At 53.2% G+C, this 26,834-nt stretch overlaps 1 protein-coding gene across 2 annotated transcripts in view; it reads right to left on the bottom strand.

The window, feature by feature from the left end:
• Positions 1–24,815, bottom strand: part of NKAIN1 (sodium/potassium transporting ATPase interacting 1) — a 40,400-nt gene extending 15,585 nt beyond the window's left edge. For both annotated transcript variants that reach the window (XR_007407884.1, XM_025447699.3), the window contains exon 1: positions 24,664–24,815. Coding sequence is in view for 1 of the 2 variants with exons in the window: in XM_025447699.3 (XP_025303484.1) it covers positions 24,664–24,717 (54 nt within the window). In the remaining variant the exon portion in view is untranslated. The remainder of the gene's footprint in view (positions 1–24,663) is intronic.
• Positions 24,816–26,834: the final 2,019 nt, after the last annotated feature.

Here is a 26,834-nt window from a genome sequence, read left to right as displayed (position 1 = left end):
TTGCTGGGTGAGGAAATTGAGGCCCAGGGAAGTAGAGGGGCTTGCCCCAGGACACACAGAAGAGCTGAGACTGCAGCCAAACCCTCTGTATTCCTTACCACGTGGCTTTCTGATGCCTGGTCACCGGGGTAGGTCGCACACCCTGGCAGTTGGGAAGCTCACCCCTTGTAGCCCTGCTCCTTCCTCCTGAGGACAGCTTTCCCAGCCCCCCAGCCCCCAGCCTGCCATCTGTCTGTCCTTATGCCTTCCTGCTGTGGCCCAGCCCTGTACCTCAGCTGGGCCTGGGGGAACTAGGGAGCAGCTGGTCACTAGCTTGTGCGTAATTAGCCCTCCGAGACCAGCCTGGAGCTTAAGGGAGGCCAAGGACTGTCTCTGAGGGCTGGTTGGGGCCAGCCCAGGTTCCTGAAAGAGGCAGCCGCTGAGGCTTGGCCTGTCTCCATGGCAACCCCACCCCGCATCCCAGTGACTGGTGACCCTTCCCAGCTGGGGGACTCCTCAGACCCCTCTGGGCAGATCCATCCTACTACACCTCTGATCGGGCAGCTCCATTAGATCAGCCCTGCGAGTGGTCCATTAGCATATATCTACATTAATTTGCATAAACCCAGCCTAGAAGCCCAGGGTGAGACCAAGGTCAGTCTAAAATCAAAGGGTCCCTCTGAATCGAATGAATCTTTGGGCCTCTCTCTTCATCCCCAATCTGATGCAAACCCACAGGCATCACAGCGGTAGGTCATGCGGGCCATGCAGAGAGGGGCCTTCAGGACAGCTGGTCTGACTCAGTCCCCTCCTCTGCAGGACAGCGACCAGGATGTCTACTTCACAGCAAGCCTGGTCCTGTCCCATGCTCTTTGACCTCTAATCTCCACTCCTGGAGCTCCTTACTTTCTACCTGTGGGGCAGGCCCCTCTTCCAGGCCTGGAAAAGCCCGAAGGAGTCCTTCAGAGCTGCCCCTGGGATCTGGGGCTCCGGCGCCCCTGCCTTCTGCCAGGCCTTCCTGCCCTAACTTCTGGGGTCTGGCAGGAAGTGGATTAGAAGCTGGCTGGCTACCAGCTCTGGCCTTTCATCACCACCAGCTTTGCCCTTGTGCTGGTTCACAGTGGGGAGCAGGGGATGGCTGACCTGCCTCTGCCCACCAGCACCACTGGCTCCAGGAAAACCTGGAACACTTGGTTTTCTTTGGAAAACCACAAGAGGCAGTTTAACACAGTGGGCAGAGGGTGTGCTTGGGTTTATCTTCCCTATGAGCCTCAGTCTCCCCATCTGTAAAATGGGGATAACACTCTCCACACTTCCTGGAAATACTGTGAAAATTAAATGAGATAATGTTTGTCAAGTGCCTGACATGGTAAGCACTCCTTAAATGTTAGCTATTGTTATTTCAATAATGACAGTGAGGAGAAAGGGCCCAGGAAGGGTTCACAGAGATGATCTTTAGCTTTGTCCTTGAACTGGCTATAATAAAGACACGACATGCTCTGGATGTCCCTCAGGAGGGTATGCAGCAAATGATGGCACCTCCACACCGCAGGACATGACATAGCCACTATAACAGGGTTTGCAGAGGGCCAAGTGGTTTGGTGTGAAAAGGCAGGCTGTAGGGCCCTTTGAGTAGTAGGATTCTATTTTTGTGCAGAAGGAAAATAGTTATCAAGCTCTTGGAGAGTAGGATAAGGGGTGAGTCTTTAAGATTCAACCAGAGATATCTGAGTTAAGGGTTTTACATTGAGGAGTAAGACTTTCATAAGAGAAAACAAAATAGAGAAGAAGTTAAGAGAAGACAAACAAGCATGGGCAAAACTGGGGAGGTGAAGGCAGGGTGACAAACCATTTTGGTTTGCCTGGGACTGGGGCTTTCTTGGGGTATAGCATTTTAAGGGATAAAACCCAAAGTTCTGGGCAAACTCAGACAAGTGGGTCATCCCAGATGTGGGGGTATGGACCACCTGGGGGCTTGGGAGTGTAAGGAGTGGGAGGGCAAAGAAGACATGGGGCTGGGCCTCAGACCCAGGCTTCATCCCACGGGCCCCTAGGGGCCAGAGTAGTTTCAGCAGAGGGATGAGGCAGCGGGGCACTTTGGGCATGGTGCTCTTTGGCTAAGTAAAGAGGAGCTAGAGGTGGGTGGTCAGGTGGGGATGCCAAGGCCTTACTTGGAAGACTAAGGGCAGGGCCCAGAATCCCTCTCTGTGCCTAGGGTCCCACTCTCCCAGGACTCTCCCCTTCCTGCTGAGGTCCATTCTACCTCTGCCTATGTGCTCATGCTCAGACTGTTGGGGTACCTCCAGTCCCATGCCCCAGATGCCAAGACCCCCAGCAGGCCCTGGAGTGGGCAGCAAAGGCCTGGGATGAGGGAGCCCTCTGAAGAGGAGCACTTCAGGAATGGAGGGGAAGACAATGCAGGCAGAGAAAATCCAGCAACACACAGGCTCTCCCAGAAGACACCGGCTACAGATCGATGGACTTCTGGATAAATAAAAAGGTGATTAATCAGATTTCCCATTAGGTACAATGAATGACACCATAGAATTATGCCAAAAACCGGTGGCAGAAAGCAGGGAGAACTGAGACCACCCTGAGAATTGTAGGCGTGGCTATAGGCTATAGGTGGGGTGAGGGAAAGACCAGAAGGTTGATGCAAACCCAGGAGTTAAATAGGCCCAGCATTTGATGGCCCAGTAGTTATCAGCTCAAGCTTTGGAGTCTGGCAGACTGGGGAGGGAATCCTAGGTCTCACTTATAAGCTGTAGGACCTGAGGAAGTTTCCTTGTCTGTAAAATGGGAACACAACTACTGTTCATACCCATGTCCTGGGGTCGTGTGAGGACTCAGTAACATGATGGGAGTACAGACCTTGGCATATAGTAAGTGCTCAATAAATTCTCATTGACTGGTCCCTTATCCTCTTTGGATCTTAATTTCTCATCGGCAAATAGGGAATAATAATGTCCTGACTTATTCACAGAGACACTGGGAGGATCAACTAATATCACAGCCATGAATGCAGTTTATATACTATAATGTGCTTTTCAAATTGTAAAGTACTGTGCTCGCATCATCATTATTAGGATAATAAAGTCCTTGGTTTCATACCAAGGTCAGATTCCTGCTGCTTGTTTCCCAAGAAGCTATACCATGCAGTGCTTGAAAGTGTGGCCTAGGAGCCAGACTGGGTTTGAATCCTACCTTTACACTTATTAGGCTATGTGACCTTCAGCAAATCACTTAACCTCTCTGTGCCTTAACTTCTCCATCTATAAAATGGGGATAATGATAATAGCACACATTTCATGGGATTGTCCTGAGACCTACATGAGGGAATATGTGTAAAATGTTCAGAACACTGCCTGGCCCACTGTCACGGGTTAAACATTAATTGCAGTAAGTTATCCATAGTGAGGACACTGGGTCTGGGTCTCCAACAGACTCAAGTTTTGAAGAAGAGACCACTACTGTCCTCGGGTACACGCCCCTTTGAGGCCAGGAAGCCCTCTCCCCAACCCATTCCATCCAGTTCAGCAGCTGCCTGACCCAGCCTGGCCCCTTCTCCATCCAGAATCTTCTCATTCACCCACCAAGCATTCACGGACACTGACTCTGCACTAGGCCTGCACTGGCTGCATGGACCCACAGACTTCAAGGGTCAGTTTGGTATAACTCCAGAGAAGAGAGCAGGGACTTCGCGTCAGGGGCTTGCATGGAGCCCACGATGGACACGCTGCTTTGTGTCCATCCATTTCACTCCCTCCTCTCAACTCCTGAGAGCTGTCATTTTCCATGTGTAGAAACAGAGGCCCGAGGGGGTGTGTAAGTGGTGGAGACAGGATTCGCATCCAGCTGTGTCAGGGTGAAAATATTCACAAAGTGAGCTATAGATTCAGTGCAATCTCTATTGAAATTCCAACTACTTTTTTTTTTTTTCATAGAAATAGATAAGCTGGTCCTAAAATTCACAGGAACATTCAAGGGACCCTGAACAGTCAAAATAATCTTTTTTTTTTTTTTTTTTTGAGACAGAGAGTGAGAGAAAGAAAGACAGAGTGCACAGATGAAGAAGGAAAAGCAGACCACCTGCTGAGCAGGGAGCCTATGACCCTAGGTCCTAGGACCCTGAGACCATGACCCAAGCTGAAGGCATATGCTTAACTGACTGAGCCACCCAGGCGCCCCCAAGAAAGCATACTCTTTTCAACAAAGGGCACTGGGATACCTGTAAATCTATATACAAAAGAATGAAGTTGGACCTCTACCTCACACCATATGCAAAAACTAACTCAAATGGATCATACACCTAAACGTAAGAGCTAAAACTATAAATCTCTCAGAAGGAACCATAGGTGTAAATCCAATTGACCCTGGAATAGGCATGTGTTAGAAATGACAGCAAAAGCACAAGCAGTGAAAGAAAAAACTAGGTAAATTGAATGTCATCAAAATCAAAACCATTTAGACATTAAAGGACATAATCAAGAAAGTGGAAGCCAACCCACAGGACAGGAGAAAATATTTGCAAATCAGATAAGGGTCTAGAGTCCAGAATATATAAAGAATTCTTACTATTCAGCAAAATAATGAATAATCCAAGAAAAAAAATAAGCAAAGGATTTGAAAGGAATTTCTCCAAAGAAGATGAAAAAAAAAAAAAGGCCAATAAGCACATGGAAAGATGCTTAATGTCATTAGACATTAGGAAAATGTAAGTTGAAAGCACAATGGGGGACGCCTGGGTAGCTTAGTAGTTGAGCGGCTGCCTTGGGACCAGGGCGTGATCCCGGGATCCAGTTCCACATCAGGTTCCTTGCAGGGAGCCTGCTTCTCCCTCTGCCGGTGTCTCTGTCTCTCTCTCTCTGTGTCTCTCATGAATAAGTAAATAAAATCTTAAAAAAAAGAAAAGAAAAGAAAGAAAAGAAAGAAAAGGAAAGGAAAAAGAAACCACAATGAGATACTATTTTATACCCATAAGGATAGCTAAAATAAAAAAGACAGGGGGCCTAGCTGGTTCAACAGGAAGAATGCATGGCTCTTGATCTCGGGGTCATGAGTTTGAGCCCCATGTTGGGTATAGAGATTACTTAAATAAATAAATAAACTTTAAATTAAACATAGGTATATGGCTCAGCAATTTATTCCTAGGTAAGGGGCACCTGGGTGATACAGTCAGTTAGGCATCTGACTCTTGGTTTCGGCTCAGATTGTGATTTTGGGGTTGTGGGACCGAGCCCTACATCAGACTCTGCGCTGGGCTGAGTCTACTTAAGACAGTCTCTCCCTCCGCCCCTCCCTATCTCTAAAATAAATAAATAGGAATCCCTGGGTGGCGCAGCGGTTTGGCGCCTGCCTTTGGCCCAGGGCGCAAACCTGGAGACCCAGGATCGAATCCCACGTTGGGCTCCCAGTGCATGGAGCCTGCTTCTCCCTCTGCCTGTGTCTCTGCCTCTCTCTCTCTCTCTCTCTGTGTGACTATCATAAATAAATAAAAATTAAAAAAGAAAAATAAATGTATTCCTAGGTAGATACCTGGAATTGAAAACGAAGTTCACATAACCCTTGTTCAGAAACGTGTGTAGCAGCATTATTCACAGCAGTCACAATGGAAACAACCCAAACTTCATTAACTGACTAATGGGTAAACAAAATATGATATACCCATTCACGGAACATGAAGCCACAAAAAGGAATGAAGTACTGATACAGACTACAACAAGCATCAACTCTGAAAATATTATGCTGTGGGGCGCCTGGCTGGCTCAGTTGGTGGAGCATGTGACTCTTGATCTCAAGTTTATGAGTTCAAGCCCCATATCGGGTGTGGAGCCTACATGAATGAATGAATGAATGAATGAATGAATGAATGAATGAATGAAAAAAGTATTATGCAAGTGAGAGAAGGCACTTACAAAGGACTGCATATTGTATGGCTCAACTTCTAGGAAATGTCCGGAATAGACCAATCCAGAGAGACAATGCAGATTCGTGGTAGCCAAGGGCTGGTGGGAGGGGACAATAGGGAGTGACTGCTAATGGGTTTGAGGTTTCTTTTTGGGCTGGTGAAAATGTTCTGGAATCAGAGTGTGGTGATGGCTGCATAACAGTGTGAACACACTAAAAACTCTCAATTGGGGCAGCCCGGGTGGCTCAGCGGTTTAGCGCCGCCTTCGGCCCAGGGCTTGATCCTGGGGACCTGGGATCAAGACCCACGTTGGGCTTCCTGCATGGAGCCTGCTTCTCCCTCTGCCTGTGTCTCTGCCTCTTTCTGTCTCTCCTGAATAAATAAAATCTTTAAAAAATAAAAATAAAATAAAAACTCTATAAATTGTTTTTTTTTTAAAGATTTATTTATTCATGAGAAACACAGAGAGAGAGAGAGAAAGAGAGAGGCAGAGACACAGGCAGAGTGAGAAGCAGGCTCCATGTAAGGAGCCCGATGCGGGACTCGATCCCAGGTTCCCAGGATCACACCCTGGGCTGCAGGCGGCGCCAAACTGCTGCGCCACCGGGGCTGCCCAATTGTTTTGTTTTTTTAAAGATTTTATTTAATTGACAGAGAGAGAGAGAATGAGCAGGGAGGAGAGGGAGAAGCAGAACCCCTTTGAGCTGGGAGCCTGATGTGGGGCTCACTCTCAGGACTCCAGGATCATGACCTGAGCCAAAGGCAGGTCCTTAGCCGACTGAGCCACCTAGGGGCCCCAAAAGATTTTATTCTTTAAGCAATCTCTACACCCAACGTGGGGCTCAAACTCACAACCCCAGATCAAGAGTCACATGTTCCATGGACTGCATCAGCCAGACACTCCCTAAGGTGGTGAATTTTATGTTATGGGAATTATACCTAAAAAAAAAAAAAATGAAGAAGAAGAAAGCATAGCTCTCAGCCTCATTCAGTAGGGGATGGAGGGAGAGGGAACCAAGCACACACACAAACGCACATGCAGCAGAATTATTGTTGTGCTAAGTGTCTGAAGGAGGGGTTGACAAAAGTGGTCAAGGAAGACTTCCTGGAGGAAATGATCCGAAGGAAGAGGGGTTAGCAAGGTAAGGAGGAGAGTGAAGAACAGGCAGCAGGGAAAGCATGTGCAAAGTCCTGCGGTAGGAGGGAGCTTGGCAAGTGGAAGGGTCCAGAAAAGCCCCCTGTGGCTGAAGGGTGGGGAATGAGAGGGACACCAGAGGGAAGGGCTGGAAGGGCTACTATGTGCTGTGGCCTAGTGCCAACAGGGCAGGGTCAGAGGCTGGGCAGGAAAGCAGCCTGGGGCTGGAAAGGAACTGCCAAGCCCTTGGTGTGCTCCCTCGGGTCAAGCATCATATTGGAGGTGTCGGGCACCTACTGCAGAGGGTCAAGTGCCGGAGGGAGCTGGCAGGTCAGGTCTCCCGACCGAGCCACTCTTCACGTGACCTGATGGAGGGAGGAAAAAATCCACTTCCCTGGCTTATTTAGCAGCACCTCCTGCACTGACGCTCCCAGGAAGAAAATAATGATGAAAACCAGCCCCACCGCTACGGCAACAGCAAACCCTTCTGACTCACCCTCCCGACTAGGAGCCTGGCAGCCTGGCGGGGAAGCCTGCCTAGCAGTCGTGGGGGGCGTCAGGAGCCCCCCCACCCAGGGCTTCAGGATCCCCCTTCCGGTAGCGGCAGGCCTGGCTCGGATCCCGGCTTCCCTGCGCCTTCCAGCAGGGAATCGCCGCAGCCGCCAACATCTGGACGGCCCTTCACAGCTCACACTGTGATTTATGCCACCACCTGGCAGTGTGGGATTAGCCCCACTGGACAGATGAGGACACTGAGGCTCGGAGAGCAGAGGGGCCCTGCCTACCAGCCGGGTATCCTTCCCTCTGTACCCCCGACTCCCACTTGGCAAACGTTTGTTCACCTGTACAGGTATCCTGCTCTGATTCATCTGTGGCACAAAGGAATAAATGAGTATTAGAAGCATGTCACCACCACCGCACCCCCCGCCCCAGCCTGTCCCTTACTTCTTCTCCTGGGAATCTACTCACTGGGCAGGGTAGTGGGGGTGCTCTGTTCCGGTCTAGCCCAAGAGGCCCAGAACAGGGGTCATGTGGGGCTGACGAGAGCCTGCTCCACGAGAAGAGTACCCCCAGGTGTCTGGGCTGCAGGGTTTCCCTTCAAAATGCCTGGCTCTGAACTTGACCCGTAGTATTAATGATGGCTAATATTTTGTCTGCGCTAACTCTGGGCCAGGCCTTGTGCCCAGCACTTCGCAGGCACCGTCTCCCTAAGCCTCAGAGGCAGAATGAGGGAGGGACCCTGGTCCCTGTTCTATGGTAGGGGCGCAGCCTGAGACCTCGGGGTCTGACCCCAGAGCCTGAGCTTCTGACAGGTACCTGCAGCCCCCAGGAGACCTTCCCCTCCTCCCATCCCCACCCCGGGCAGGCTGGGAAGATTAAAGAGAGGGGGGGAGGCAGAGGAGCAGAGGGGAGGGAGCTCAGCTACCGCCTGCAATCATTTCCTGGCCCTGGGCCAGAAGGCTGCAGGAAGAACCTGTTGGCAGAAGAGGTGCTCGCTGTCTGTGGGAAGGGAAGCGGGGTGGAGGGGCGGGGGCCCTCCTGGGATCTGGGCCTTGCCTCTCTCTAGGCCTGGGGTTTCCAGGAGGAAGGAAAGGAAAGGCATGGCTCTGGAGTACCTACTAAGTGCAGATGCTGAGCCCCGTACTTTACAGGTGGCATTTCGATTTATCCCCAGAGTGACACTAAGAGATAATAGCTAACACTTATTATATGCCAAGTGTCTCTTGAATCCTTAGCAGGCTTTGATTCATTTAATCCTCACAGAGACATGGCAGGTAGCGTCTGAGATCATCCTCGCTTTGCACAGGAGGAAACCGAAGCATAAAGAAAAGTAACAAGGTCACCCGGCTGACACAGACCTGACCCACGTCCCCTGGTCCCAGAGTCCAAGAGTAACAGATTTACTATCCCACTAGCGCAGTGGCATCCCCATTTTCCAAAGGAGGAGAGTGGGGCCCTTTCTTGAGGTCACCAGGTATCAGAGTGGGAGGAGGTGGTCAGATCCCATCTTTTGGGAATCTCTGAGTTTTTTAGTGGCACCTCCTGGGCTGATGGCACCTTTGCCACTGCTCCCCAGCAGCTCCTGTCTGGAAACACCAAGAGCATGGGGAAAGGTTCTAGCTGTAGACTCTTGCCCATGGCTGCCCAGACTGAGCAGAGGAGCCAACTGTTTCCACCTACCTGGGAGAGTTTATTTTTGTTCAGGGTATTTTTGTCTGGAATCACACACCCAACCACGATCCCTTTCCAGAAATGGTGGTAGCCTGCTTCCTAGAACAGTTCATGAAGGGCTCCACTGCCTTCCTGGACCTCTGTGTACCCATCTGTACAAGGGGCTGGAGGGCTGTTCTCTGGGGACCCTCCTGGCCCCCACACTCCAAGATTCTCTGCCTGGAAGCTTCCCATTTAGCCAACAATCATGGTTGTGTGCCTTATAGACATGATGCCCTCCAAAAGGCTGGTCATGATTTCTGTCAGCTGGGTCCTAAGTACTGACTAAGTGCCAGGTGCTGTGCTGTGTGCTCTCCATGGATTCTCTCACTGAGTTTGCTCAGTGGCCCTAAGAGGCAGGTTCAATCATCTCCATTTTCAGATGAACAAAGAAGTCAGGCTGAGCAACCTGCCTGCACTCACACTCCAGAACGACCGGAGCAGGGCGGCTCACCATCGCCTGGTACAGCTGGGAGGGTGAGAGCTGATCATGTATGTCAAACATGTGGCCATTGCAGGCCCTTAGCAACAGGGCCCGTCACCCTCCATCCTGTCCTGTCTGGCTGGCCTGGGGAGCCCAACAGCCCAGTCTGTCCCAGCCTGGGACCCAAACAGTCTCTCACTTTGGAGGGAGGGTCCCTGTGTTCTTGGTGGCCTATCTTGGGGATGACAGCTAGTGGCAGCCTGGGGACAGCCGCCTGCTCAGATGGCTCATAGGGCTGCTGACAGCAGATAGGCACTGACAGGCTGGAGCAGCTGGCACCGCCCGAGGCATACCAGGCACCTGGGAGCCTCTGCCTGCACCCCACCCCAAGTCCAGACCCTTCTCTAACATTTGGGGGTCTTCAGGACCAAAGCCAAGAGTCCCAACAGAACACCGTGCACCTAAATATTTAAGTTATGAACCAAGGTAACAAACTCTTAAATAAAATATGTCCTATCTTTCCACCTAGACATAATGGTCTGGAAGGCCAGGCTGTGAATGTAAATTCCTCTGACTCCTTCGAGCGTAGTAGTGTCCAGTCAGCCCTAGCCAGCATTCCCACTCCTCATTCCCTTCCAGGCAGGGGCCTAAAACACAGGTCTGGACACGCTTGGGCTCCTGTGTCAGCAACATCCACACCTCCCTTCTCCCAGTTGGTCTTTGTCCCTGGGATCTGGGGGTGGGGCGGTGGAGGGGGTGCACACACCAGCCACACAGGCTGTCCTCTAGAAAAGCCCTGGCAGGTCTGTAAAGTGGGGTTGGGGCTGATTGGATAGGGCATCAGGTTGTGAGCAAACTGGCAAATCCTCACTGGAGACACATTCCCAAGCAGTCTCAGGCCACACAGGTACCTGAGCTCTGGAAGCAGCCCAGGAGGATGAAGAGAGCTTGGAATTTAGCATCAGGAAATCCAGGCCAACCCCAGCGCATGCCTTGCTTGCAAACTGCTTGACGCCACATTGACTAGCATTTCTAAGAAGCCCTCTACCTCCCGCACCACTGAATCCCCAGCACCTAGCTCAGAGGAAGCACCAAGGAATATCTGGCTGGCTGAGTAAGCCCTGTGATTATTCACCGAGGCTTTCCATCTGCTCACGGGGGTCAATCAAGCATCACACATTCACAGAAGGCCAGGCAGCTCAGACACAGTGCTCACAGTCCAGGGAGAGAGATTTGAGGTGGAAAAAGGAACAGATTCCAACAGTGTGACGCCTGCCGTGACAGGAGTGGTGGGGACAGGTGTTACCAGAGCCCAGAGGAGGCTACCCATATGCGGTGGGGGCGCAGGAGTAGAGAAGCTCCAAAGGGGAAATGAGGAATTAGCTGGCCTTAAGGAGATACAGAGGGGAAAGAAGTTCCAGAGGCCAGAACAGCAAATGCAAAGGCACTGAGTGTAGCTGGCGGGCTTAAATCAATGCAGCCTAAGGTCAGGGAGCACTGGTGAGCGTTAGGGTTGGCGGGCCAGCCTGGGCAGCGTCCCACTGGCTAGACCAAGTGTGACCACCCCCCCAGACCAGCAGTTATCAGCAGCACCTTTGAACTTGTTAGAGATACAAATTCTCAGGCTTTATCTCAGACCTACTTGATCAGAAACTCAGAAACCCAGAAATCTGTATTTTAAGAAGCCCTCTAGGGGATCCCTGGGTGGCTCAGCCGTTTAGCACCTGCCTTCGGCCCACGGCGTAATCCTGGAGTCCTGGGATCGAGTCCCATGTCGGGCTCCCTGCATGGAGCCCTCCTCTGCCTGTATCTCTGCCTCTCTCTCTGTCTCTGTGTGTCTCTCATGAATAAATAAATAAAATCTTTAAAAAAAAAAAAAAAAAAAAGAAGCCCTCCAGGTGATTCTGCTGCATGTTCAAGTTTGAGAGGCACCACATCAGACTTCTTCCTGAAGGCAATGAGGAGCCATAGACTGCTGTCAACAGAGGCAGGGAGGACCAGAACCGCACTTGATTATGGTCACTGAGGGGAGTCTGGTGAGAGGCTGGTAAAAGGCCCATGTCTGAAAGTTGGCCCCATGTGGCCCCTCACCTCCAGCTGGACAGAGCTGCTGCATGTGTCAGAAGAATCATCTATCTGCACATGTGAGGGAAGGGGCCACCGGGAAGCCGAGCCCCTTGCTGGGCACAGGGCCTGTTGTCAGGGTGACCACCTGTCACTAAGAGAAAGAGGGCAGCGCCCTACAGAGGGTCAATGAAGAGGAGCTGGTTATCATGGCAACCTCCCCTCAGGTGGGACAGGGTAATGGAAGGAGGCCTGGTGGTCCCCAAGCCCCTCACTCCCCCCCTCCCCCGTCTGCCTGCATCCAGCTCATCATCCCCTCCTCTGTCCATCTGGGCCCCAGGTGGCAGTTTCCCTAGCTCCCTCTCCTGAAGCCACACCCTCCTTGTCACAGCCTAAGGGCTGGGGGCTGTCTCCTTGGTTACAGCCCTGACTCCCGTGGTAGCCATGGTGATCTTCTCTCAGGAGGCCTGAGACCCTCATCTGCCAGGCTTTCGCCTTCCTTTGCCAAGGCTGGTCCTGGGGGCAGTGACCCAAGTCAGTGGCAGGGCCCCCTCCACTCTTTTTAGCTGACACTGGGTGTGGAACAAGAGGATTCAACGTGTCACCTTCGACGAGGAGATGGATGCAGCAGGGCACGTTAAACACCTCGGCGCTTGGGGCGGGGGAGCAAACCGCACCCTCAAACCTGGTAGAGGGCAAAGCACAAGGAGTCTAGAGTCCCCTGGGCCAACACCATGTGACCCCAGGGAAGGCCCCTCAAGCCTCAGCCTCGTCCCCTGTACATCAGAGAGGACGTTGCATCTACCTCCGAGGGCTCCTGCAAGACTCAGCGAGGAGTCCAGAAGCACAGTGCCTGGCACCTCCGGGGTCCCATCTTCCCGCTCCCCAGGGAGGAGGGAGGAGCGCCTACCCCCAGCTCCTGGGTGACCCCACTCTGCCGGTGGGACACCTAGCAGGGAAGAGCAGTGGCTCTGGGGGTCAGGACGTCCCACAAGCACTGACTTCGGGGACACTTCTTACTACTCTGAATCATCTGGCAGCGAATGGAGCCCCGCCTGGCAAACTGCTTCCTCCAGGTAATTTACATTTCCTATTGTCAGGGCAGTCGTCTGCACTGGAGATCATCTGATGCAGGGATGTTTTCTAGAAAGCGGGAGCCATGTCGCACTTCTCGGTTTTCCTGCAACGCCTGGCCCAGGCCCTGGCGGGGAGCACCCCTGGGAAGAGAAGCACAGAAGGGACCTGGGAAGTCACCTGCTCTCACTCCGCGTGCAGGCAAAAGGCTCTCGTCCCTGCTCGTCCCTGCTCTCAGCGCTCTTCTCCAAGGAGGAGGCCGCTTCCCTGCGGAAAGCCCCCCGTGCCTAGGGCTCCAGGGCACCTGAGCTCCGTGGGGGGAGCAGGAGCTGGCCGGGCGGCAGGGGAACTCGGAACTCCGGGGCCGCCCCAACCCCGCGGCCTCCAGGCCCCCCCTTCCCCTCCCGCTGAGAGTTGATAATAGGAGTGGTTCTAATTATGCTCTAATTGCTTTCTTCCAGGCGGTTTCTCTGGAGCCAAGGAGTTCAGAGTTCATGAATAAATGAAGAGGGAGGACGCGGGAAGGGATGCTGATTGATCCACAAACCTCTGCGTGCCAGTGTCTGCCCCACAAATGCTTGGGCATGCAGCTGTGTGCAGTTCTGAATACACAAACATACACACACAAACATGCACACACAAACATGCACACTACAGCCCCAAGCCCCTCTCCCCCAAGGACTAGTAGGGGGTCAAAGGAAGGTTGACAAGAAGTCTCCTACACTGGCATTGGGTCCTGGTCCCAACGCTATCACTGACTTGCACCGTGGTCTTGGGCAAATCCTCGTCCTCCCACCTGTATGGTGTGGGAGTGAAGGTAACGGCCTCCTCTCAGAAAACGCAGACTTTAGGGTGTCAGTGGGGGCAGCCTCCAGCTGGAGAGAACCCTGGGCTAGGCCGGGTAGGCACTGTTGCCCTCAGACTGCCCTTTCCTCTAGATGTCTCATTCCTAAAGAAGAACTGGCCAAGCAGCTGGGCGCTCCAGGGAAGCGGCAGGAGGAACCCTGGACTCCGACACGTGCTTGCGACCCACCAGCTCCAGCTCCCAGGGCCACCAGCTCTGAGGCCTCGGGCCAGGCACTCAAGCTTTTTACGCTTCAGGTGCTTCCTCTGTTAAGTGGCAATGATTAGCTGTGTGTTAGGAAGGTTCCCCCAGGGCACAGAACAGCCTTAGGCGAGGGCCTGGCATACAGTAAGCACTTGGTAAGCGGTGTAGTTACTGCTAACATTGTGATCACCCCGCACAGTATAGAAGGGTGCTTTCGTGACAGATGAACAAAGACACAGAGAAGTCAAGCAACTTGCCCCAAATCATGAACGAGGTGACGGAATTTGAACCCAGGACCACAGGACCCTGAAGTCTCTGTGTCTTGATTCTCCACTCTGTTGATTCACCGGTCCCCAAGAGCTGGCACACAGTAGGTAACTGTAATAACGTATCAAGCGACAAAGAAATGTAGAGGAAAAAATGAACATAAAAAACGGGCTCTGGGCAGCCCGAGTGGCTCAGCGGTTTAGCGCCGCCTTCAGCCCAGGGCCTGATCCTGGAGACCCAGGATCAAGTCCCACGTTGGGCTCCCTGCGTGGAGCCTGCTTCTCCCTCTGCCTCTCTCTCTGTGTCTCTCATGAATAAATAAAATATTTTAAAAAAACAAAAACAAAAAACAGGCTCTGGGGACGTCCAGGTGGTTCAGTGGTTAAGCATCTGCCTTTGGCCCAAGGCGTGATCCTGGAGTCCCGGGATCGAGTCCCACATCGGGCTTCCTGCATGGAGCCTGTTCCTCCCTCTGCCTGTGTCTCTGCCTCTCTCTCTCTCTCTCTCTCTCTCATGAATAAATAAATAAAATCTTTAAAAAAACAAAAACAAAAACAGGCTCTGTTTCCAGTGACCCAGGTGGGAGTGGGCTGATGGAGATAGAATTAGGCCAAGACCTCTTTCAAGGTCAAAGCCAAGTGCTGGGTCTGAGGGACCCCAGGACTCCATGCCTCCTCGGCAGCTGGGGCCAGGTGGGGATACTGGGGATCCTATGCTAGTGGAAAGAAATCTTTTTTTACTCCTTCATGACTTCCCTAAGAAGCCAAAGCTAGGAATCCTGACTTGTGGCAATTGGCGGAACCGGCTCTGCCACTGCTTTGCTGTGTGACTATGGGCAAGTGAATTCCGTTCTGTGAGGCCCAGAGCCTTCATCCAGGTAATGGGGATGACAAGGGGCCACCTCTGGGGCTGTGGCGAGGGTGACGGGGGGGGGGGGGGCCCCACCCTATAGTAGAGGCGAAGAGTGGGGGCTTGGAGTCTGACGGCCTGGATCTGAATCCCAGCTCTGCCGCTGCCTGACGTTAAGTGCTCACGGCCTCAGATCTGCTTCTGTGAAACGGGGATGATAAATCTACTACACCAGGGTGGAGCAAGGGATGGGCTCCTACAGGTGAAGCAGTTACAGCAGTAGGCAGTGTGGTGGAAGTGCTCAATAAATCTACTAGACTACGACATGCAGAGGCCCTGCAGTCCGTTTCACATATGGGGAAGCAGCCCCAGAGAGGGGCAAGGACTTGTCCAAGGTCACAGAGTCAGCGCACGGCAGAGCCAGGCCCACGTGGGAGCTAGCTGTATTCAGGGCCCCCTGTGCACACCTGAGCTTGAATGATAACCACAAGACCCTCCCCAGCACCTGGGCCACCTTGCTTGGACTTGAGGGACTCTGGGGAGGGGGGAGGCTGAAGCTCCCATCTCCTGTCTTCCCTGCTGGCTCAAACCAGCGGGGTGTGTCAGAGGGCAGGGAGGGGGACCCGCCTTCTTGGCCCGGCCCACCGCCCCCTTTACTCCGGGGCTGGCTGCAGAGGTCTCAGAAACAATCCAGGGGCCCGGGACTGGAACACCATTTGTCAGCCCTGCATGGTGGTGGCGGGCTTGTTTCCATGGCAACGGTGCAGTGTGAAGGCATCCTGGCATCATTAGGGAGCGCGCTGAGTAGTATAAACAGAGGCTGCAGTAGATTACACGCCTATTATGAGCAGTCTCGGGCTCTGAGCACTGGTAATTATGCCTAATTGTGCATTTAATTGTGTAATTGAAAACCCACATCTCTGATTCAGGCTGGGGCTGCAGAACCTCCCCCCCTCCAAAAAAAAAGAGGCTTAGGAGCCATCACTACCCTGAAAATCCCAGGGCTGCCTCCCCTCCTAGGGCAAGGGGTAGCCAGAGTACACATGGGATTAAAGAGCCTACAGACTCCCATTTCCCCCACTTCCCGTGCCAGGAGCTCAGCCAGGATCTGTGGTTGGGATGGGGAGGAGCATGCTTAAGGCAAAGGGACATGGGGGAACACAAAAATGCTCAATTTCCATTATTCAGAGTAGATACCACTTTGTGCTTTTGCCACTGTTCTCTCAGGACCTAGAACCAGCATCTAGGTGGCTCCAAGAGACCTGAATCATCCTCAGATCCATTACACATCCAAGTGGTCATCCAACTCACGTATAAATTCTTAATCACTGCCTCTGACAGGGAACTCACCACTGACTGTCAGTCTGGCCACTGCAGAGCCTCTGTAGATAACCTGAAAACCACTGATGGAGTTCAACAATCTCCTCTCTAGTCCCCAGTTTCACGGACTGGAAATAATGAGGCCCAGAGAAGGGCAGAGCCAGTTCAAAGTTGCACAGCAAGTGAGTTCCAGTCCAGAACCCCAGGATTCTGACTTACAATTGAGGGCATAGTTTGGGCCCTAGGGTGACTTAGCACCTAGAATTGTGCCTGGCACTTCGTGGGTGCTTTATAAATATGTGCTGAATACTACTCTGGGTAGGGTCAGCTAGTGGCAAATCTTACTCTCTGATCCAACAGGTTTTAATCTTTCATGAGTTCAGGGAGCTGACCTGCAGTGGCCCAGGGTTACTGATGGGTCAGAGCCTCCTGCTGTGGTCTGAGACTTGAGTTTACAACCAAATATGCCAAGTGGGCATTGGGGATGGGGACAGTACCGACACTCATTCAAACAGAAGACAGAGGAAAGAAGAGGTCATGTGAGCACCGACAACCTGACATCTGGCTGTAAAGCCTTGGGCAGGCTGTTGGAGGCAGGAGGTCTCTGCTCAGAGACCGATTCTCAGCTGCCTAGAGCAGGATGGCCTGGTGTAGTGGTAGGTGTGGTCTCTACTTGGGAAAGGACAGGACTCCTTGCTGACTTAGAGCTGGAGAGGTCCTCTTAGCTGCTGAGTCCAACCTCCTCCCTCTAAAGAGGGGACCAGGGCGCCACACCTTCCTCTTTGCTGCTCTCTGAATGGAGCGCTGGGCTCTGGGGCCAGACTCTCCCTGCGTTATCTCAGGCCACCCTCACTACAGTCCCTTGAGGGTGTGCTATTATTATTCCCATTTGATAGAAGAGAAGACTAAGGAACAGTAAGGCCAAGGCCACATAAATTTGGCAGAACTTCCACTTCACTTCCATCTTCTACTGATTGAAAAGGGAACAAGTCCCCTTTCCTATACCACAGTATTTAGAGTCATAGAACTTCCTATTTCGTTTCGTTTTTTTTTTTTTTTAAGCTTTTACTTATTTATTTGAGAGAGAGAGCAGAGAGCACAAGTGCGTAGTAGGGCAGAGGGAGAAGGAGAAGCAGGCTGCCTGCTGAGTGGGGAGCCCAACGCAAGGCTCAATCCCAGGACCCTGAGATCATGACCTGAGCCGAAGGCAGATGCTCAACTGACTGAGCCACCCAGGAGCCCCATTTCTGGAGCATTTAAGAGTGTGAACCCTTTGTGAGCTTTACTCAGTATATCTTATCTCAGAGGATACTCCTGAGAACTCTCTGAGGCAGATTATCCTGATTTAGAGAACTGCAGGTGGAAGCTCAGAGAGGTTAAGCATCTTGCTCAAGGTCAGCCAGCTACAAAGGGGTTGAGATGGAACTCAAACCCCAGCCTGACCCCAAGCCCAAGCTCTTCTCTGTTGACCTCTCCGCCTCTGGTTCCCCAGCAGCTTTGAGAGGCAGAGGCCAGGAGTTCAGGTAACGTGTTCAAGCCTGCAGCCACAGTTTACCGCTCTTCTGGAGCAGCCCGGGTGGTTCAGCGGTTTAGCACCGCCTTGGGCCCAGGGCATGATCCTGGAGTCCCCGGATCAAGTCCCACATCGGGCTCCCTGCAGGGAGCCTGCTTCTCCCTCTGCCTGTGTCTCTGCCTCTCTCTCTCTAATAAATAAATAATCTTAAAAAAGAAAAATAACAGCTCTTCTAAAACTGTGGGGCACGGTGCTTGGCTGGCAGAAGGGTTTCGGATTCACCAGCCCTCTCCCTCTCCAGGTCAAGGCCAGAGGCCGAGGGCACTGGAACTGGGCTCTGTCAGACTACAACTGGCTCCATCGTCTATAGCCTGGAACTAGCCTTTACTTTTATTTTTAAAATTTTTAAAGGTTTTATTTATTTATGTGAGAGAGGGCAAGAGACCACAAGCAGAGGGAGCAGCAGAGGGAGAGGGAGAAGCAGGCTGCCTGCTGAGCAGGGAGCCCACTGTGGGGCTTGATCCCAGGACCCCAGGATCATGACTTGAGCTGAAGGCAGAAGCCCAACCGACTGAGCCACCAGGCGCCCCAGGAAGTAGCTTTTAATAAACACATTTCTAGTGCTCCCGGATGGCTCAGTTGGTACAGCATACAACAACTCTTGGTCTCAGGGTCATGAGTTCGAGCCCCATACTGGGCTTAGAGATTACTTAAAAAAAAAACAAAAAAAGACATTAAAAAAACAAACACACACAACAAAAACCACATCTCTGGTCTCAACTTGCTCTCCCATCACCCATACCCTCTTGAGGCTAGAGGAGAGAAGAGATGTCAATGATCACAGCTGATCATCTCTGCTTGATCCAGATTTTACAAGCATCTTCAAATATTTTCCCCTTGATCACTCATCTGAGGCCCAGGCTGTATCTTCTGTTTCCTTGGTGACAAGTCCCTTCATGCTTCAGGCCTCGGTAAATGGGTATAAAAGCCACACCTATCTCACAGAGTTGTAGTTGTGATGAGGGCTCACAGGTCTCCAATACAGGTTAATTTCTTCCCTGGGTAACTTTCCCTCAACCTGCCTCATAGCAACTTTACACTCAGCACGGTGATCGGGGTGAGGAGGAACCGGGGACAAGCAGCTCAGCAAATCTGGCACCTAGTAACAACCCCTAGCAACAGAGGAAAGGGTTAGGTTTCTCCAGATGCGTCCAGGTCCAGCATCCCCACCTGCTGGGGGGGGAACAGTGGGGCACACGCTGTGGAGGCATGGAGTCCGAGGTCTGGGTTTGAATCCTCATTCTGGGGGCACCTGGGCAGCTCAGTGGTTCAGTGTCTGCCTCCGGCTCAGGTTGTGATCCCGGGGTCCTGGGATCAAGTCTCACATCAGGCTCCCTGCAGGGAGCCTGCTTCTCCCTCTACCTGTGTCTCTCATGATTAAATAAATAAAATCTTTTTAAAAAAAAAAAAAAAAAAAAGAATCCTTATTCTGTGCCCACTCTACATGTGACCCTGGATGATTGAGACAGTAATCAGGGACAAGGCAGACAAAGTGCCTGGCTCATTGGAGACACCGAACAAAAGGAAGTAGGAGCTGCTGTTATTATTTCCCTCTGAATCATTAAACTTTCCACATAAAAAAACTAAGACTTAAAGAGTTTATGGAGATGACTCTGACCTCTAAATCCCCCAAACTGCCACGGGGTAGGGGCCCGATGTCCTGACTACTTTACAGGAGGGAGGCTCTGGCTCAGAGAGGGGAAGGGACTGTCTGGAAGTCACAAAGCAAGGCAGCAATGTCTCTGACCCCAGAGATACTGCTCCTAACCCCTGCACCACATCTCAGAGCAGCTGCTGTTTATGGGGTGCTTATCCCCAGATCTCGCATCCGCCCACCCCTACAAAGGAGCCAAACCTGGGCCATCCCCCAAGCTTCCTGGAGGCCCTCTTCACCATCTACCTGGCTCTGCTTACCTCATAAGGGTCTTGAAGGCTGTTTGGCCTCAGCCTGTCCATCTGCAAAAGGGAGCTGACCACCCCAGTGGTCCAAAAGGATATGAGGAGCTAAAAGGGTCAGGGGCCTAGACAACTTTTGTGCTCTGTTCTTCAGACTCCCAAGCCTGGCCTAAGGATCTGAAGCACCCAGAGCAGAGCAGACCCTCCCCAGGAGGCCGCCAGCTTGCAGGCATAGCTGCTTCAGAGCGCAGGCCCCCCGCAGGAGCCCATCTCCCTCCAGTCTCTACCATCACTACCGCTAATAACGACATCAATCAGGTTGACCACGTTTCACACCATTACTCGCAGCTCAGCAGGAAGCTACATATTTCCCCCCTCACCCACCACCTTCCAGAAAGCAAAGAGCTTTCCAGAAAGGAAAGGAACGAAACCATCATTTTTCTGAATACCTACTATGTGCGTGGCATTTGGCTAGCCCCTTTTAACAACTCCACAAGGTAGGGAAGGCTTTCTCATTGCCGGAGGAAGAAAGGAGAGCCCAGAGGAGTGAATGCACATGTCCAAGGTCACCCGGAGCCGGGACAAGAACAGCCATGGCAGTGATGTATTACTGAGCACTCACAGGCCCGCAGTGCCAGGCAAGGGCTGATCCTACTGGACTATTATCATTTTCAGATGAGGAAGCCGAGGCTGGAAGTGGTGAAGGGGCCTGTCTGAGGTCACATGTTGCATAAACATGAACAGCAGGCTGGTGCTGGCAGACAGGTGGCTCTCTGCTCAAGCAGAAGAGTGCACACACATCCTCAGTCCATCACTGGCTAGCTTAGAGACCTCGGGCAAACTTCCTCACCTGCCCGAGCCTCACTCTCCTCATCTGAAATAAGGGAGAGTGAGAATATCCACCTCCTGGTATGGAAGAACAATGAGGATAAAAACAGTGAGACAGCTAACATTTATCGATTGCAGAACATGTACTAGGCACTCTGCCAAACGCTTTACATATGTAAGCTCATTTGGTTAAATGAGGTAATGCATATAAAGTGCTTAGCACAGGACTCCAGAAATGGGAGTGATAATGATGATGATGAAGAAAGTAATGAGGATTCCCTTGGGCAAATCTTCTTAGTTTATCTTCTTACAGGAAGAACAGGGTGACCTGTAAGGTTTCAGGAAGGAGGTGGACCCGGAAAAAAAAGGGGGGGAGGGTTTGGACGGGGGAGGGGAAAGAGTACATAAAAATTAGGAGGTGAATAGCATTAAAAAGGTCAAGATACATCAAGTAAAACTCAGGTGAGGAAGGGACCCAAGGTGTTCTACAGAATGGTGGAGGACTGAGATGCCCTTAAATCTCTAGGCCAGCCCGGCCATCATCCCGCTGTCCCAAATGCGCAGGACTGGCAGGACCCCAGAGACACAGACCAGTGGATCTCCCCATTTCACAGATGAAAAAATCAAGGCTTGCAGTGGGGCAAAGCTGGCCTGAGTTCATAGGATGTCAGTGCCAGAGCTAGACTTGAATCCAAACCTCCTGCCTCTCAGCTCAGTGCCCAACTACCTGCTGCTTTCCACCAAGAGAGTGCAAGGGTGGGGGAGTACCTAGATATGTGTGAGCCACAATTCCAGGAAAGCATCCCATGATATATATCATTAACGTAACTATAAGAAGCTATAGTTCATTGAATGCTCACTCTGTGCCTGGCACGGAGCTAAGTTCATTATATGCATTTAGTCCTCACAACAACCCTAAGAATTGGCAACTGTTTCTTTTTTTTTTTTTATAAGATTTTATTTATTTATTCATGAGAGACAGAGAGAGAGAGGCAGAGACACAGGCGCAGGGAGCCTGATGCAGAACTCAATCCCAGGACCCCTGGGATCACTACATGAGCCAAAGGCAGATGCCCAACCACTGAGCCACCCAGGTGCCCTGGCAACTGTTTCTATTATCTCTAACCAATTATAAGACTGTGGCTCAGAGAGGGTAAGCCACTTGCCAAAGATCACACAGCTAGGAAGTGACAAAACCAGGACTTGAACCCAGGTCTGTCCTATCAAACTCTAGAGCCGTGTCCCTACACATGTCTACCTGGATGGTACAGCCCCCATCTGTTCCTCCTACCCGCCCCCCCAGGACACATTCATCCTACTCTCTCACCCACAGCAAGTCTATCCCAACTACAGGAGTGTTTACAACTACTCTATTTTACTGTAATGATCGAACCCCACTCAAATGAGAAAAATGGCAGTTCCTCTTCTAAAGTTTTCAGCTGAGAAAAATTTAACAGCCTTTGCCTCCTCGGCCTCTTTCCACTGGATGAGAAAACAGGCTCCCTTCCCTCTAGGATGATGTCAGGCTGGTGGATTCCAGCTCTCCAGGAGGACCTTACAGAGCCGTCAAGCAGCAGAGGCTCCTGGGAGTGAGTGTCATCTGCAGGGACCCACTCTGCAATCCACCCAGACAGAACAACAGAGGCAACAGATCAATTTCGACGTCCGGGGATCCCTGGGTGGCGCAGCGGTTTAGCGCCTGCCTTTGGCCCAGGGCGCGATCCTGGAGACCCGGGATCAAATCCCACATCGGGCTCCTGGTGCATGGAGCCTGCTTCTCCCTCTGCCTGTGTCTCTGCCTCTCTCTCTCTCTCTCTGTGTGACTATCATAAATAAATAAAAATTAAAAAAAATTTTTTTGACGTCCTCCTTGGAGCACCCTCTCCCCACAAATTATCTCACATAACTCCCACAAGTGACCTGAAGCCACCCAGCCAAGATGCAGGAGAACCAGAATCCCACCCAGGTCTTGCCTAACTCCAGAGCCCCTAGGGTGTCGAAGCTTCTAAGTGGAAGCTAAGTGGAGTTAGCTTAGCTGGAGAGCTCTGGAGGCAGGTGAGTGGGAGGCAGGGAGGAGTACAGACCTCCTGAGGGACCCGGGGTTGCTCCAGGCCAGAACTGCCTTTTTTTTTTTTTTTTTTTTTTTTTTTAATATAAAGAAGAAGGCAACAGAATATGCTGGCCAGCTGCCTGGTTTCAAAGCCTGGCTCTTAACTGTAGAACTTTGGGCAAGTTACTTTATAGGATTCTTATGAGGAATGAATGAGTTAATACACACAAAAGGGCTTACAAGGGCACCTAGCACCTAGCAAATGCTCCCCAAAGCTAACCATTGTTTACAGCAGCAGCAGAGAATGTGCCAGACTGCCAACAGTACTTACTTGGGGTGTGGGACTGGGCTCAGAAGGAAACGCACCTTTACGTTCTGCTCTGTTTGGTTATTCATTGATTCATTTTTTACCAATATATGTATATTACCTTTGTAACAATAAAGAAAGTCCTCGTTTAAATTTTAAAAATTAACAAACAAAAATCTTCTGAAAAGTTTCATCATTTCTTGGCATTTTCTATTCCTCAAAGTATATGAAGAAGGGTGTTTCTACTGTGAGCAGGAGTTGCCGAATAACTGATTCATTAATTTATTTTACAAATATTAATGGAGTGTCAGGCACTGTTCCAGCTGCTGGGGATTTAGCACGGAACAAAACAGATAATCTCTGCCCTTCTGGAGTTTCCATTCTACCTGACTTTAATTAATCCCCTCTGCAACCCTCAAGGATGAGCAATTTACAGACCAGCAGAGGAAGGCGGCCCAGTGAAGGGAAGTCACTTGTCCTGCGTCCCACAGGGCCTGGCTGTTTTTACCATGGCCCAAGAGGGCAAGTCTGTGGATGGCAAGTTTGGGGCTGGCGTCTCCCAGAGGAGAGAAGCCAGATAAGTGAGGACATCTGCACATCCAGACTCAAAGCTTCACTCTGCATTACTGTATGCACCTGTGCTGGAGGAGTGGCACGGAAGCAGGCACCGTGGAGACCAGGCTGTGGAGTTAGGCATCAGTGCGGCTCACTTGGGTTTCCCTGCCTCACACTCAGATGGGAGTTCTACCCACCGACGTCCCCGTGCATCTCTGGTCTAGACGCTCAGCACAGCTTCAAAACCCTCTAGCTGCCCCGCCTGAGCTCTAGGATGGGCAGGAGACCCTGGCCTCTACTTAACCCGCTCCCCAAATTCACCTGCCGGAGCTTGAATTGAAGAGCGGAACTGGTCCCCCAAATTCACTCCACTGGCCTCCCTGAGGCAAGTTCCCTAAGCTGGGGTTCCCTAAGCTGGGGTTGCGCAGTTTCTCAGATGCTGGGGTCCCCAAGGATCCCCACCCCTCACCGTGCCAGCCCAGGCACGGAGGCTGGGCTGCCGGTCCCCACCCATGCCGCTCCGCTGGAACGCATGACGGATGGAGCGCCCCCGGCTGCAGTGGCCACAGCCGGAGCAGGGAGGGCACAGCACCCAGTTTGTCAGAGTCGCCCAGGACCCCGCAGGTCCCTGTGACCCTCTCCAGAGAGTGGCTCTCCGTTCCCGGGCCTGCCCAGACAGGAGGGTGAAGGCGGGCGGGAAGGGCGGAAAGGAGGAGGGAACGGGTCTTGGAGTCTGAGATCCCAACACACGCCGCCCAACGTGCACCAGAAATGGTGCGAGGTCTGGAGCCACACCAGGGAGAAACCCGAGACGCGCGCACAGGAGCGGGGACTTTGTGAGAAACCCGCGGGCACAGCCCCGGAGGAAGGGAGAGCCGCGCCACCGAGTCACGCAGAGGAAACCCTCGGCAGGGACCGAGCAGCCGGGACACACCCCCGCGGCCCCGCGGCCCCCCGGCCCCCGGAGCCCCCGTCCCCCTGCAGGCCACTCGCGCCGCGCGCAGGACGCACTCGGGGGCCGGGCAGCGCCGGGCGAGGAGCGCACACAAAGAGCAGCCCGGCCGGCAGCGCAGGCTCCGCCCGGCCGCCCCGCGACTCCGGCCCCCCCCCGGGCTCGCGGCGGGCACACGCACGGAGACCGCGCCCCACCGGCCCGGCCCGCCGCCCGCGCTCACCAGCTGCAGGCAGCAGAAGGCGACGAGCGTGCAGCGCCCGCTGCACTTGCCCATGGCTCCGGGGCCGCGCGGCCGTCCTCCGCGGCGCCCCTCCCGCTCGGCGGCCGCCGCTCCTCCGCGCCGCGCGGGCTCCGCGTCCTCCCCGCGCCGCGCCCCGGGCGGCGGGGCCGGGCGCCTAGGGCCGGGCCCGGGGGCGCCGGGTGCTCGGCGCCGGCCGCTCGCGCTGCGAGTCCATGGTCCGTCGGCCCGCGCCGGCCCCGCCGCGCCGCGCTCCTTTGTCTGGCCGGCCGGCCGCCTGGCGCGCCTCCTGCCCCGGGGCGGCTGGCGGGGCGCGCGGAGCGAGGGGCGCGGCGCACAGCAGCACTGCCCAGCTGGGGCGGCCGCCCGGGCGCTCGGCGGCCGCGGCTTCCCGGCCCCACCACGTGGCTCCGCCGCCGCCGCCGCCCGGGAGGGGGGAGGGGGGAGGGGGGAGGGAGGAGGGGGAGGGGCGGGGCGGCCGCGGAGCAGCGGGGAGGGGAGGGGAGGGGAGGGGAGGGGGCAGGGAAGCGGAGAGCCGGGAGCCCCTGGGCGGGGCCGGGGAGGGCGCCCGCCTAGGGGCTGGCGGCCCCGCCCCCCGCCCCGCCCCCGCCTCCGGGGCGGACCCGGACTTCGCCGCTCCGCGCTGTGTGACCTTGGGGGCGTCGCGTCCCCTCTCTGGGCCGCAGCTTTCTTAGCAAAGTGGGAATGATGTCCACTTCCGAGTTGCCAAGGAGGTGAAGAGCAGTTGTGCCAATAAAGCACTTAGCCCTGTGCCTGGCCTGCTGAGGGTGCCGGAGCACTGGTCTCTCCACCTGCCCCGGGGGCCCCGGGGTTCCAGCCTTGTCTCTCTCTCTCTTTGCACCCTGGTCCCCAGATCCGCTCCGCATCCCAACGTCCTCCGTCCTCAGGGTCTGGTCATACGTTTGTCCTTCCCTCTCTCCTTCTACTGGCATTTACTGAGCCTCTACTGCATGCACACCCTTGGGGGCCCCAGGATCCAGAGAAGAGCCCTGCAGCGCTGTTCCAGAACCCTCTGAGCCTCCCAGTCCAGGGAATAGACAAGCTCCCAGAGGCATGTGGCTGAGATGCCTGAGGGCAGAGACGGAGGACTGTGGCCAGCGCCTAACCAGCCCCCGCCTCTGCTGCAGTGGGAAGTCAGAAAGCAGAAGACTGCCTTCTTCAAGACACCCCCAAAAGTACTCCAACTTCCAAACAGGTGCCAAATCCATTTCATCCTCCCTGCCTCTTTACTAACTTCCTCTAGTTACCTTGGTGGTTAGCATCACGCAGGTGGGAATCCCTGCATCGTCCTCCGGGCTTCTCTGTCCCATCCACCTGACCATCCTGTGAACGGCACCTTCCTGCTTATATCTATGAAATTCCTCCTATGTGCTAGGCTCTCCGCTGAGGGTAAGGGGGTGAACCAGTCACTGTAGCCACTGAGAGAACAGCCCAGCGAGGGATGGTCATGACAACAAGAAAACATACAAATAAGTACATAATGACAGATTCTGGTGAGTACTCTACAGGACAATAAGGAGTAAAAGACAATAAGGGGGTGCAGTCCAGGTGTGGAGACCAAGATGGGCCTCCTGGGGGAAATGGTGTTAATGCTGAGAAGACAATAGGGAAGGAGAGGCCCAGGGGTGGAGAACAGCGTCCCGGCAGAAGAGACAGAATGTTGCCGGTTCTTCCTGCCTTCTCCATGCTCACTAGCCCTTCCAACCCAGATGGCACCATGATACAGGTTCAGACCCGTGGTTCAGGACCCAAACAGCCTGGGTTCCAGTCCCAGCACCGCCACTTGTATGCTGTTCACATGATAAGCACTCAAATGCATTATTATGATCTTCTCCAGGGACTGGCTGCATAATTTGTGGGGTCCGGTGCAAAAGGAAAACGCAGGCTTCTTGTTAAAAAGCTAAGGGCGATGACCCAGCAGAGCGTGAAATCAAACGCAGGGAGGGCCCTGCACGACTGTGCCCCTGAAGCCAGAAGCCAGCCCCGCCTTCTCTCTGGACTGTTAAAATGGTCTCTTCGCTAGTCGCCCTCCACCAGTCAGTCCTGGGCATGCCGCTTGGTATTTTAAAACACACAGGATGTTCCTAGAGTTGTGCTGAGGTTTTCACTTGGAATAATAAGCTGAGGTAACG

Source organism: Canis lupus, chromosome 2 (assembly GCF_003254725.2).
Source record: "Canis lupus dingo isolate Sandy chromosome 2, ASM325472v2, whole genome shotgun sequence".
NCBI classification, from domain to species: Eukaryota; Metazoa; Chordata; class Mammalia; order Carnivora; family Canidae; genus Canis; species Canis lupus.
Note: the sequence above shows the minus strand (reverse complement) of the source record. Positions and strands in the feature narration are given on the sequence as shown.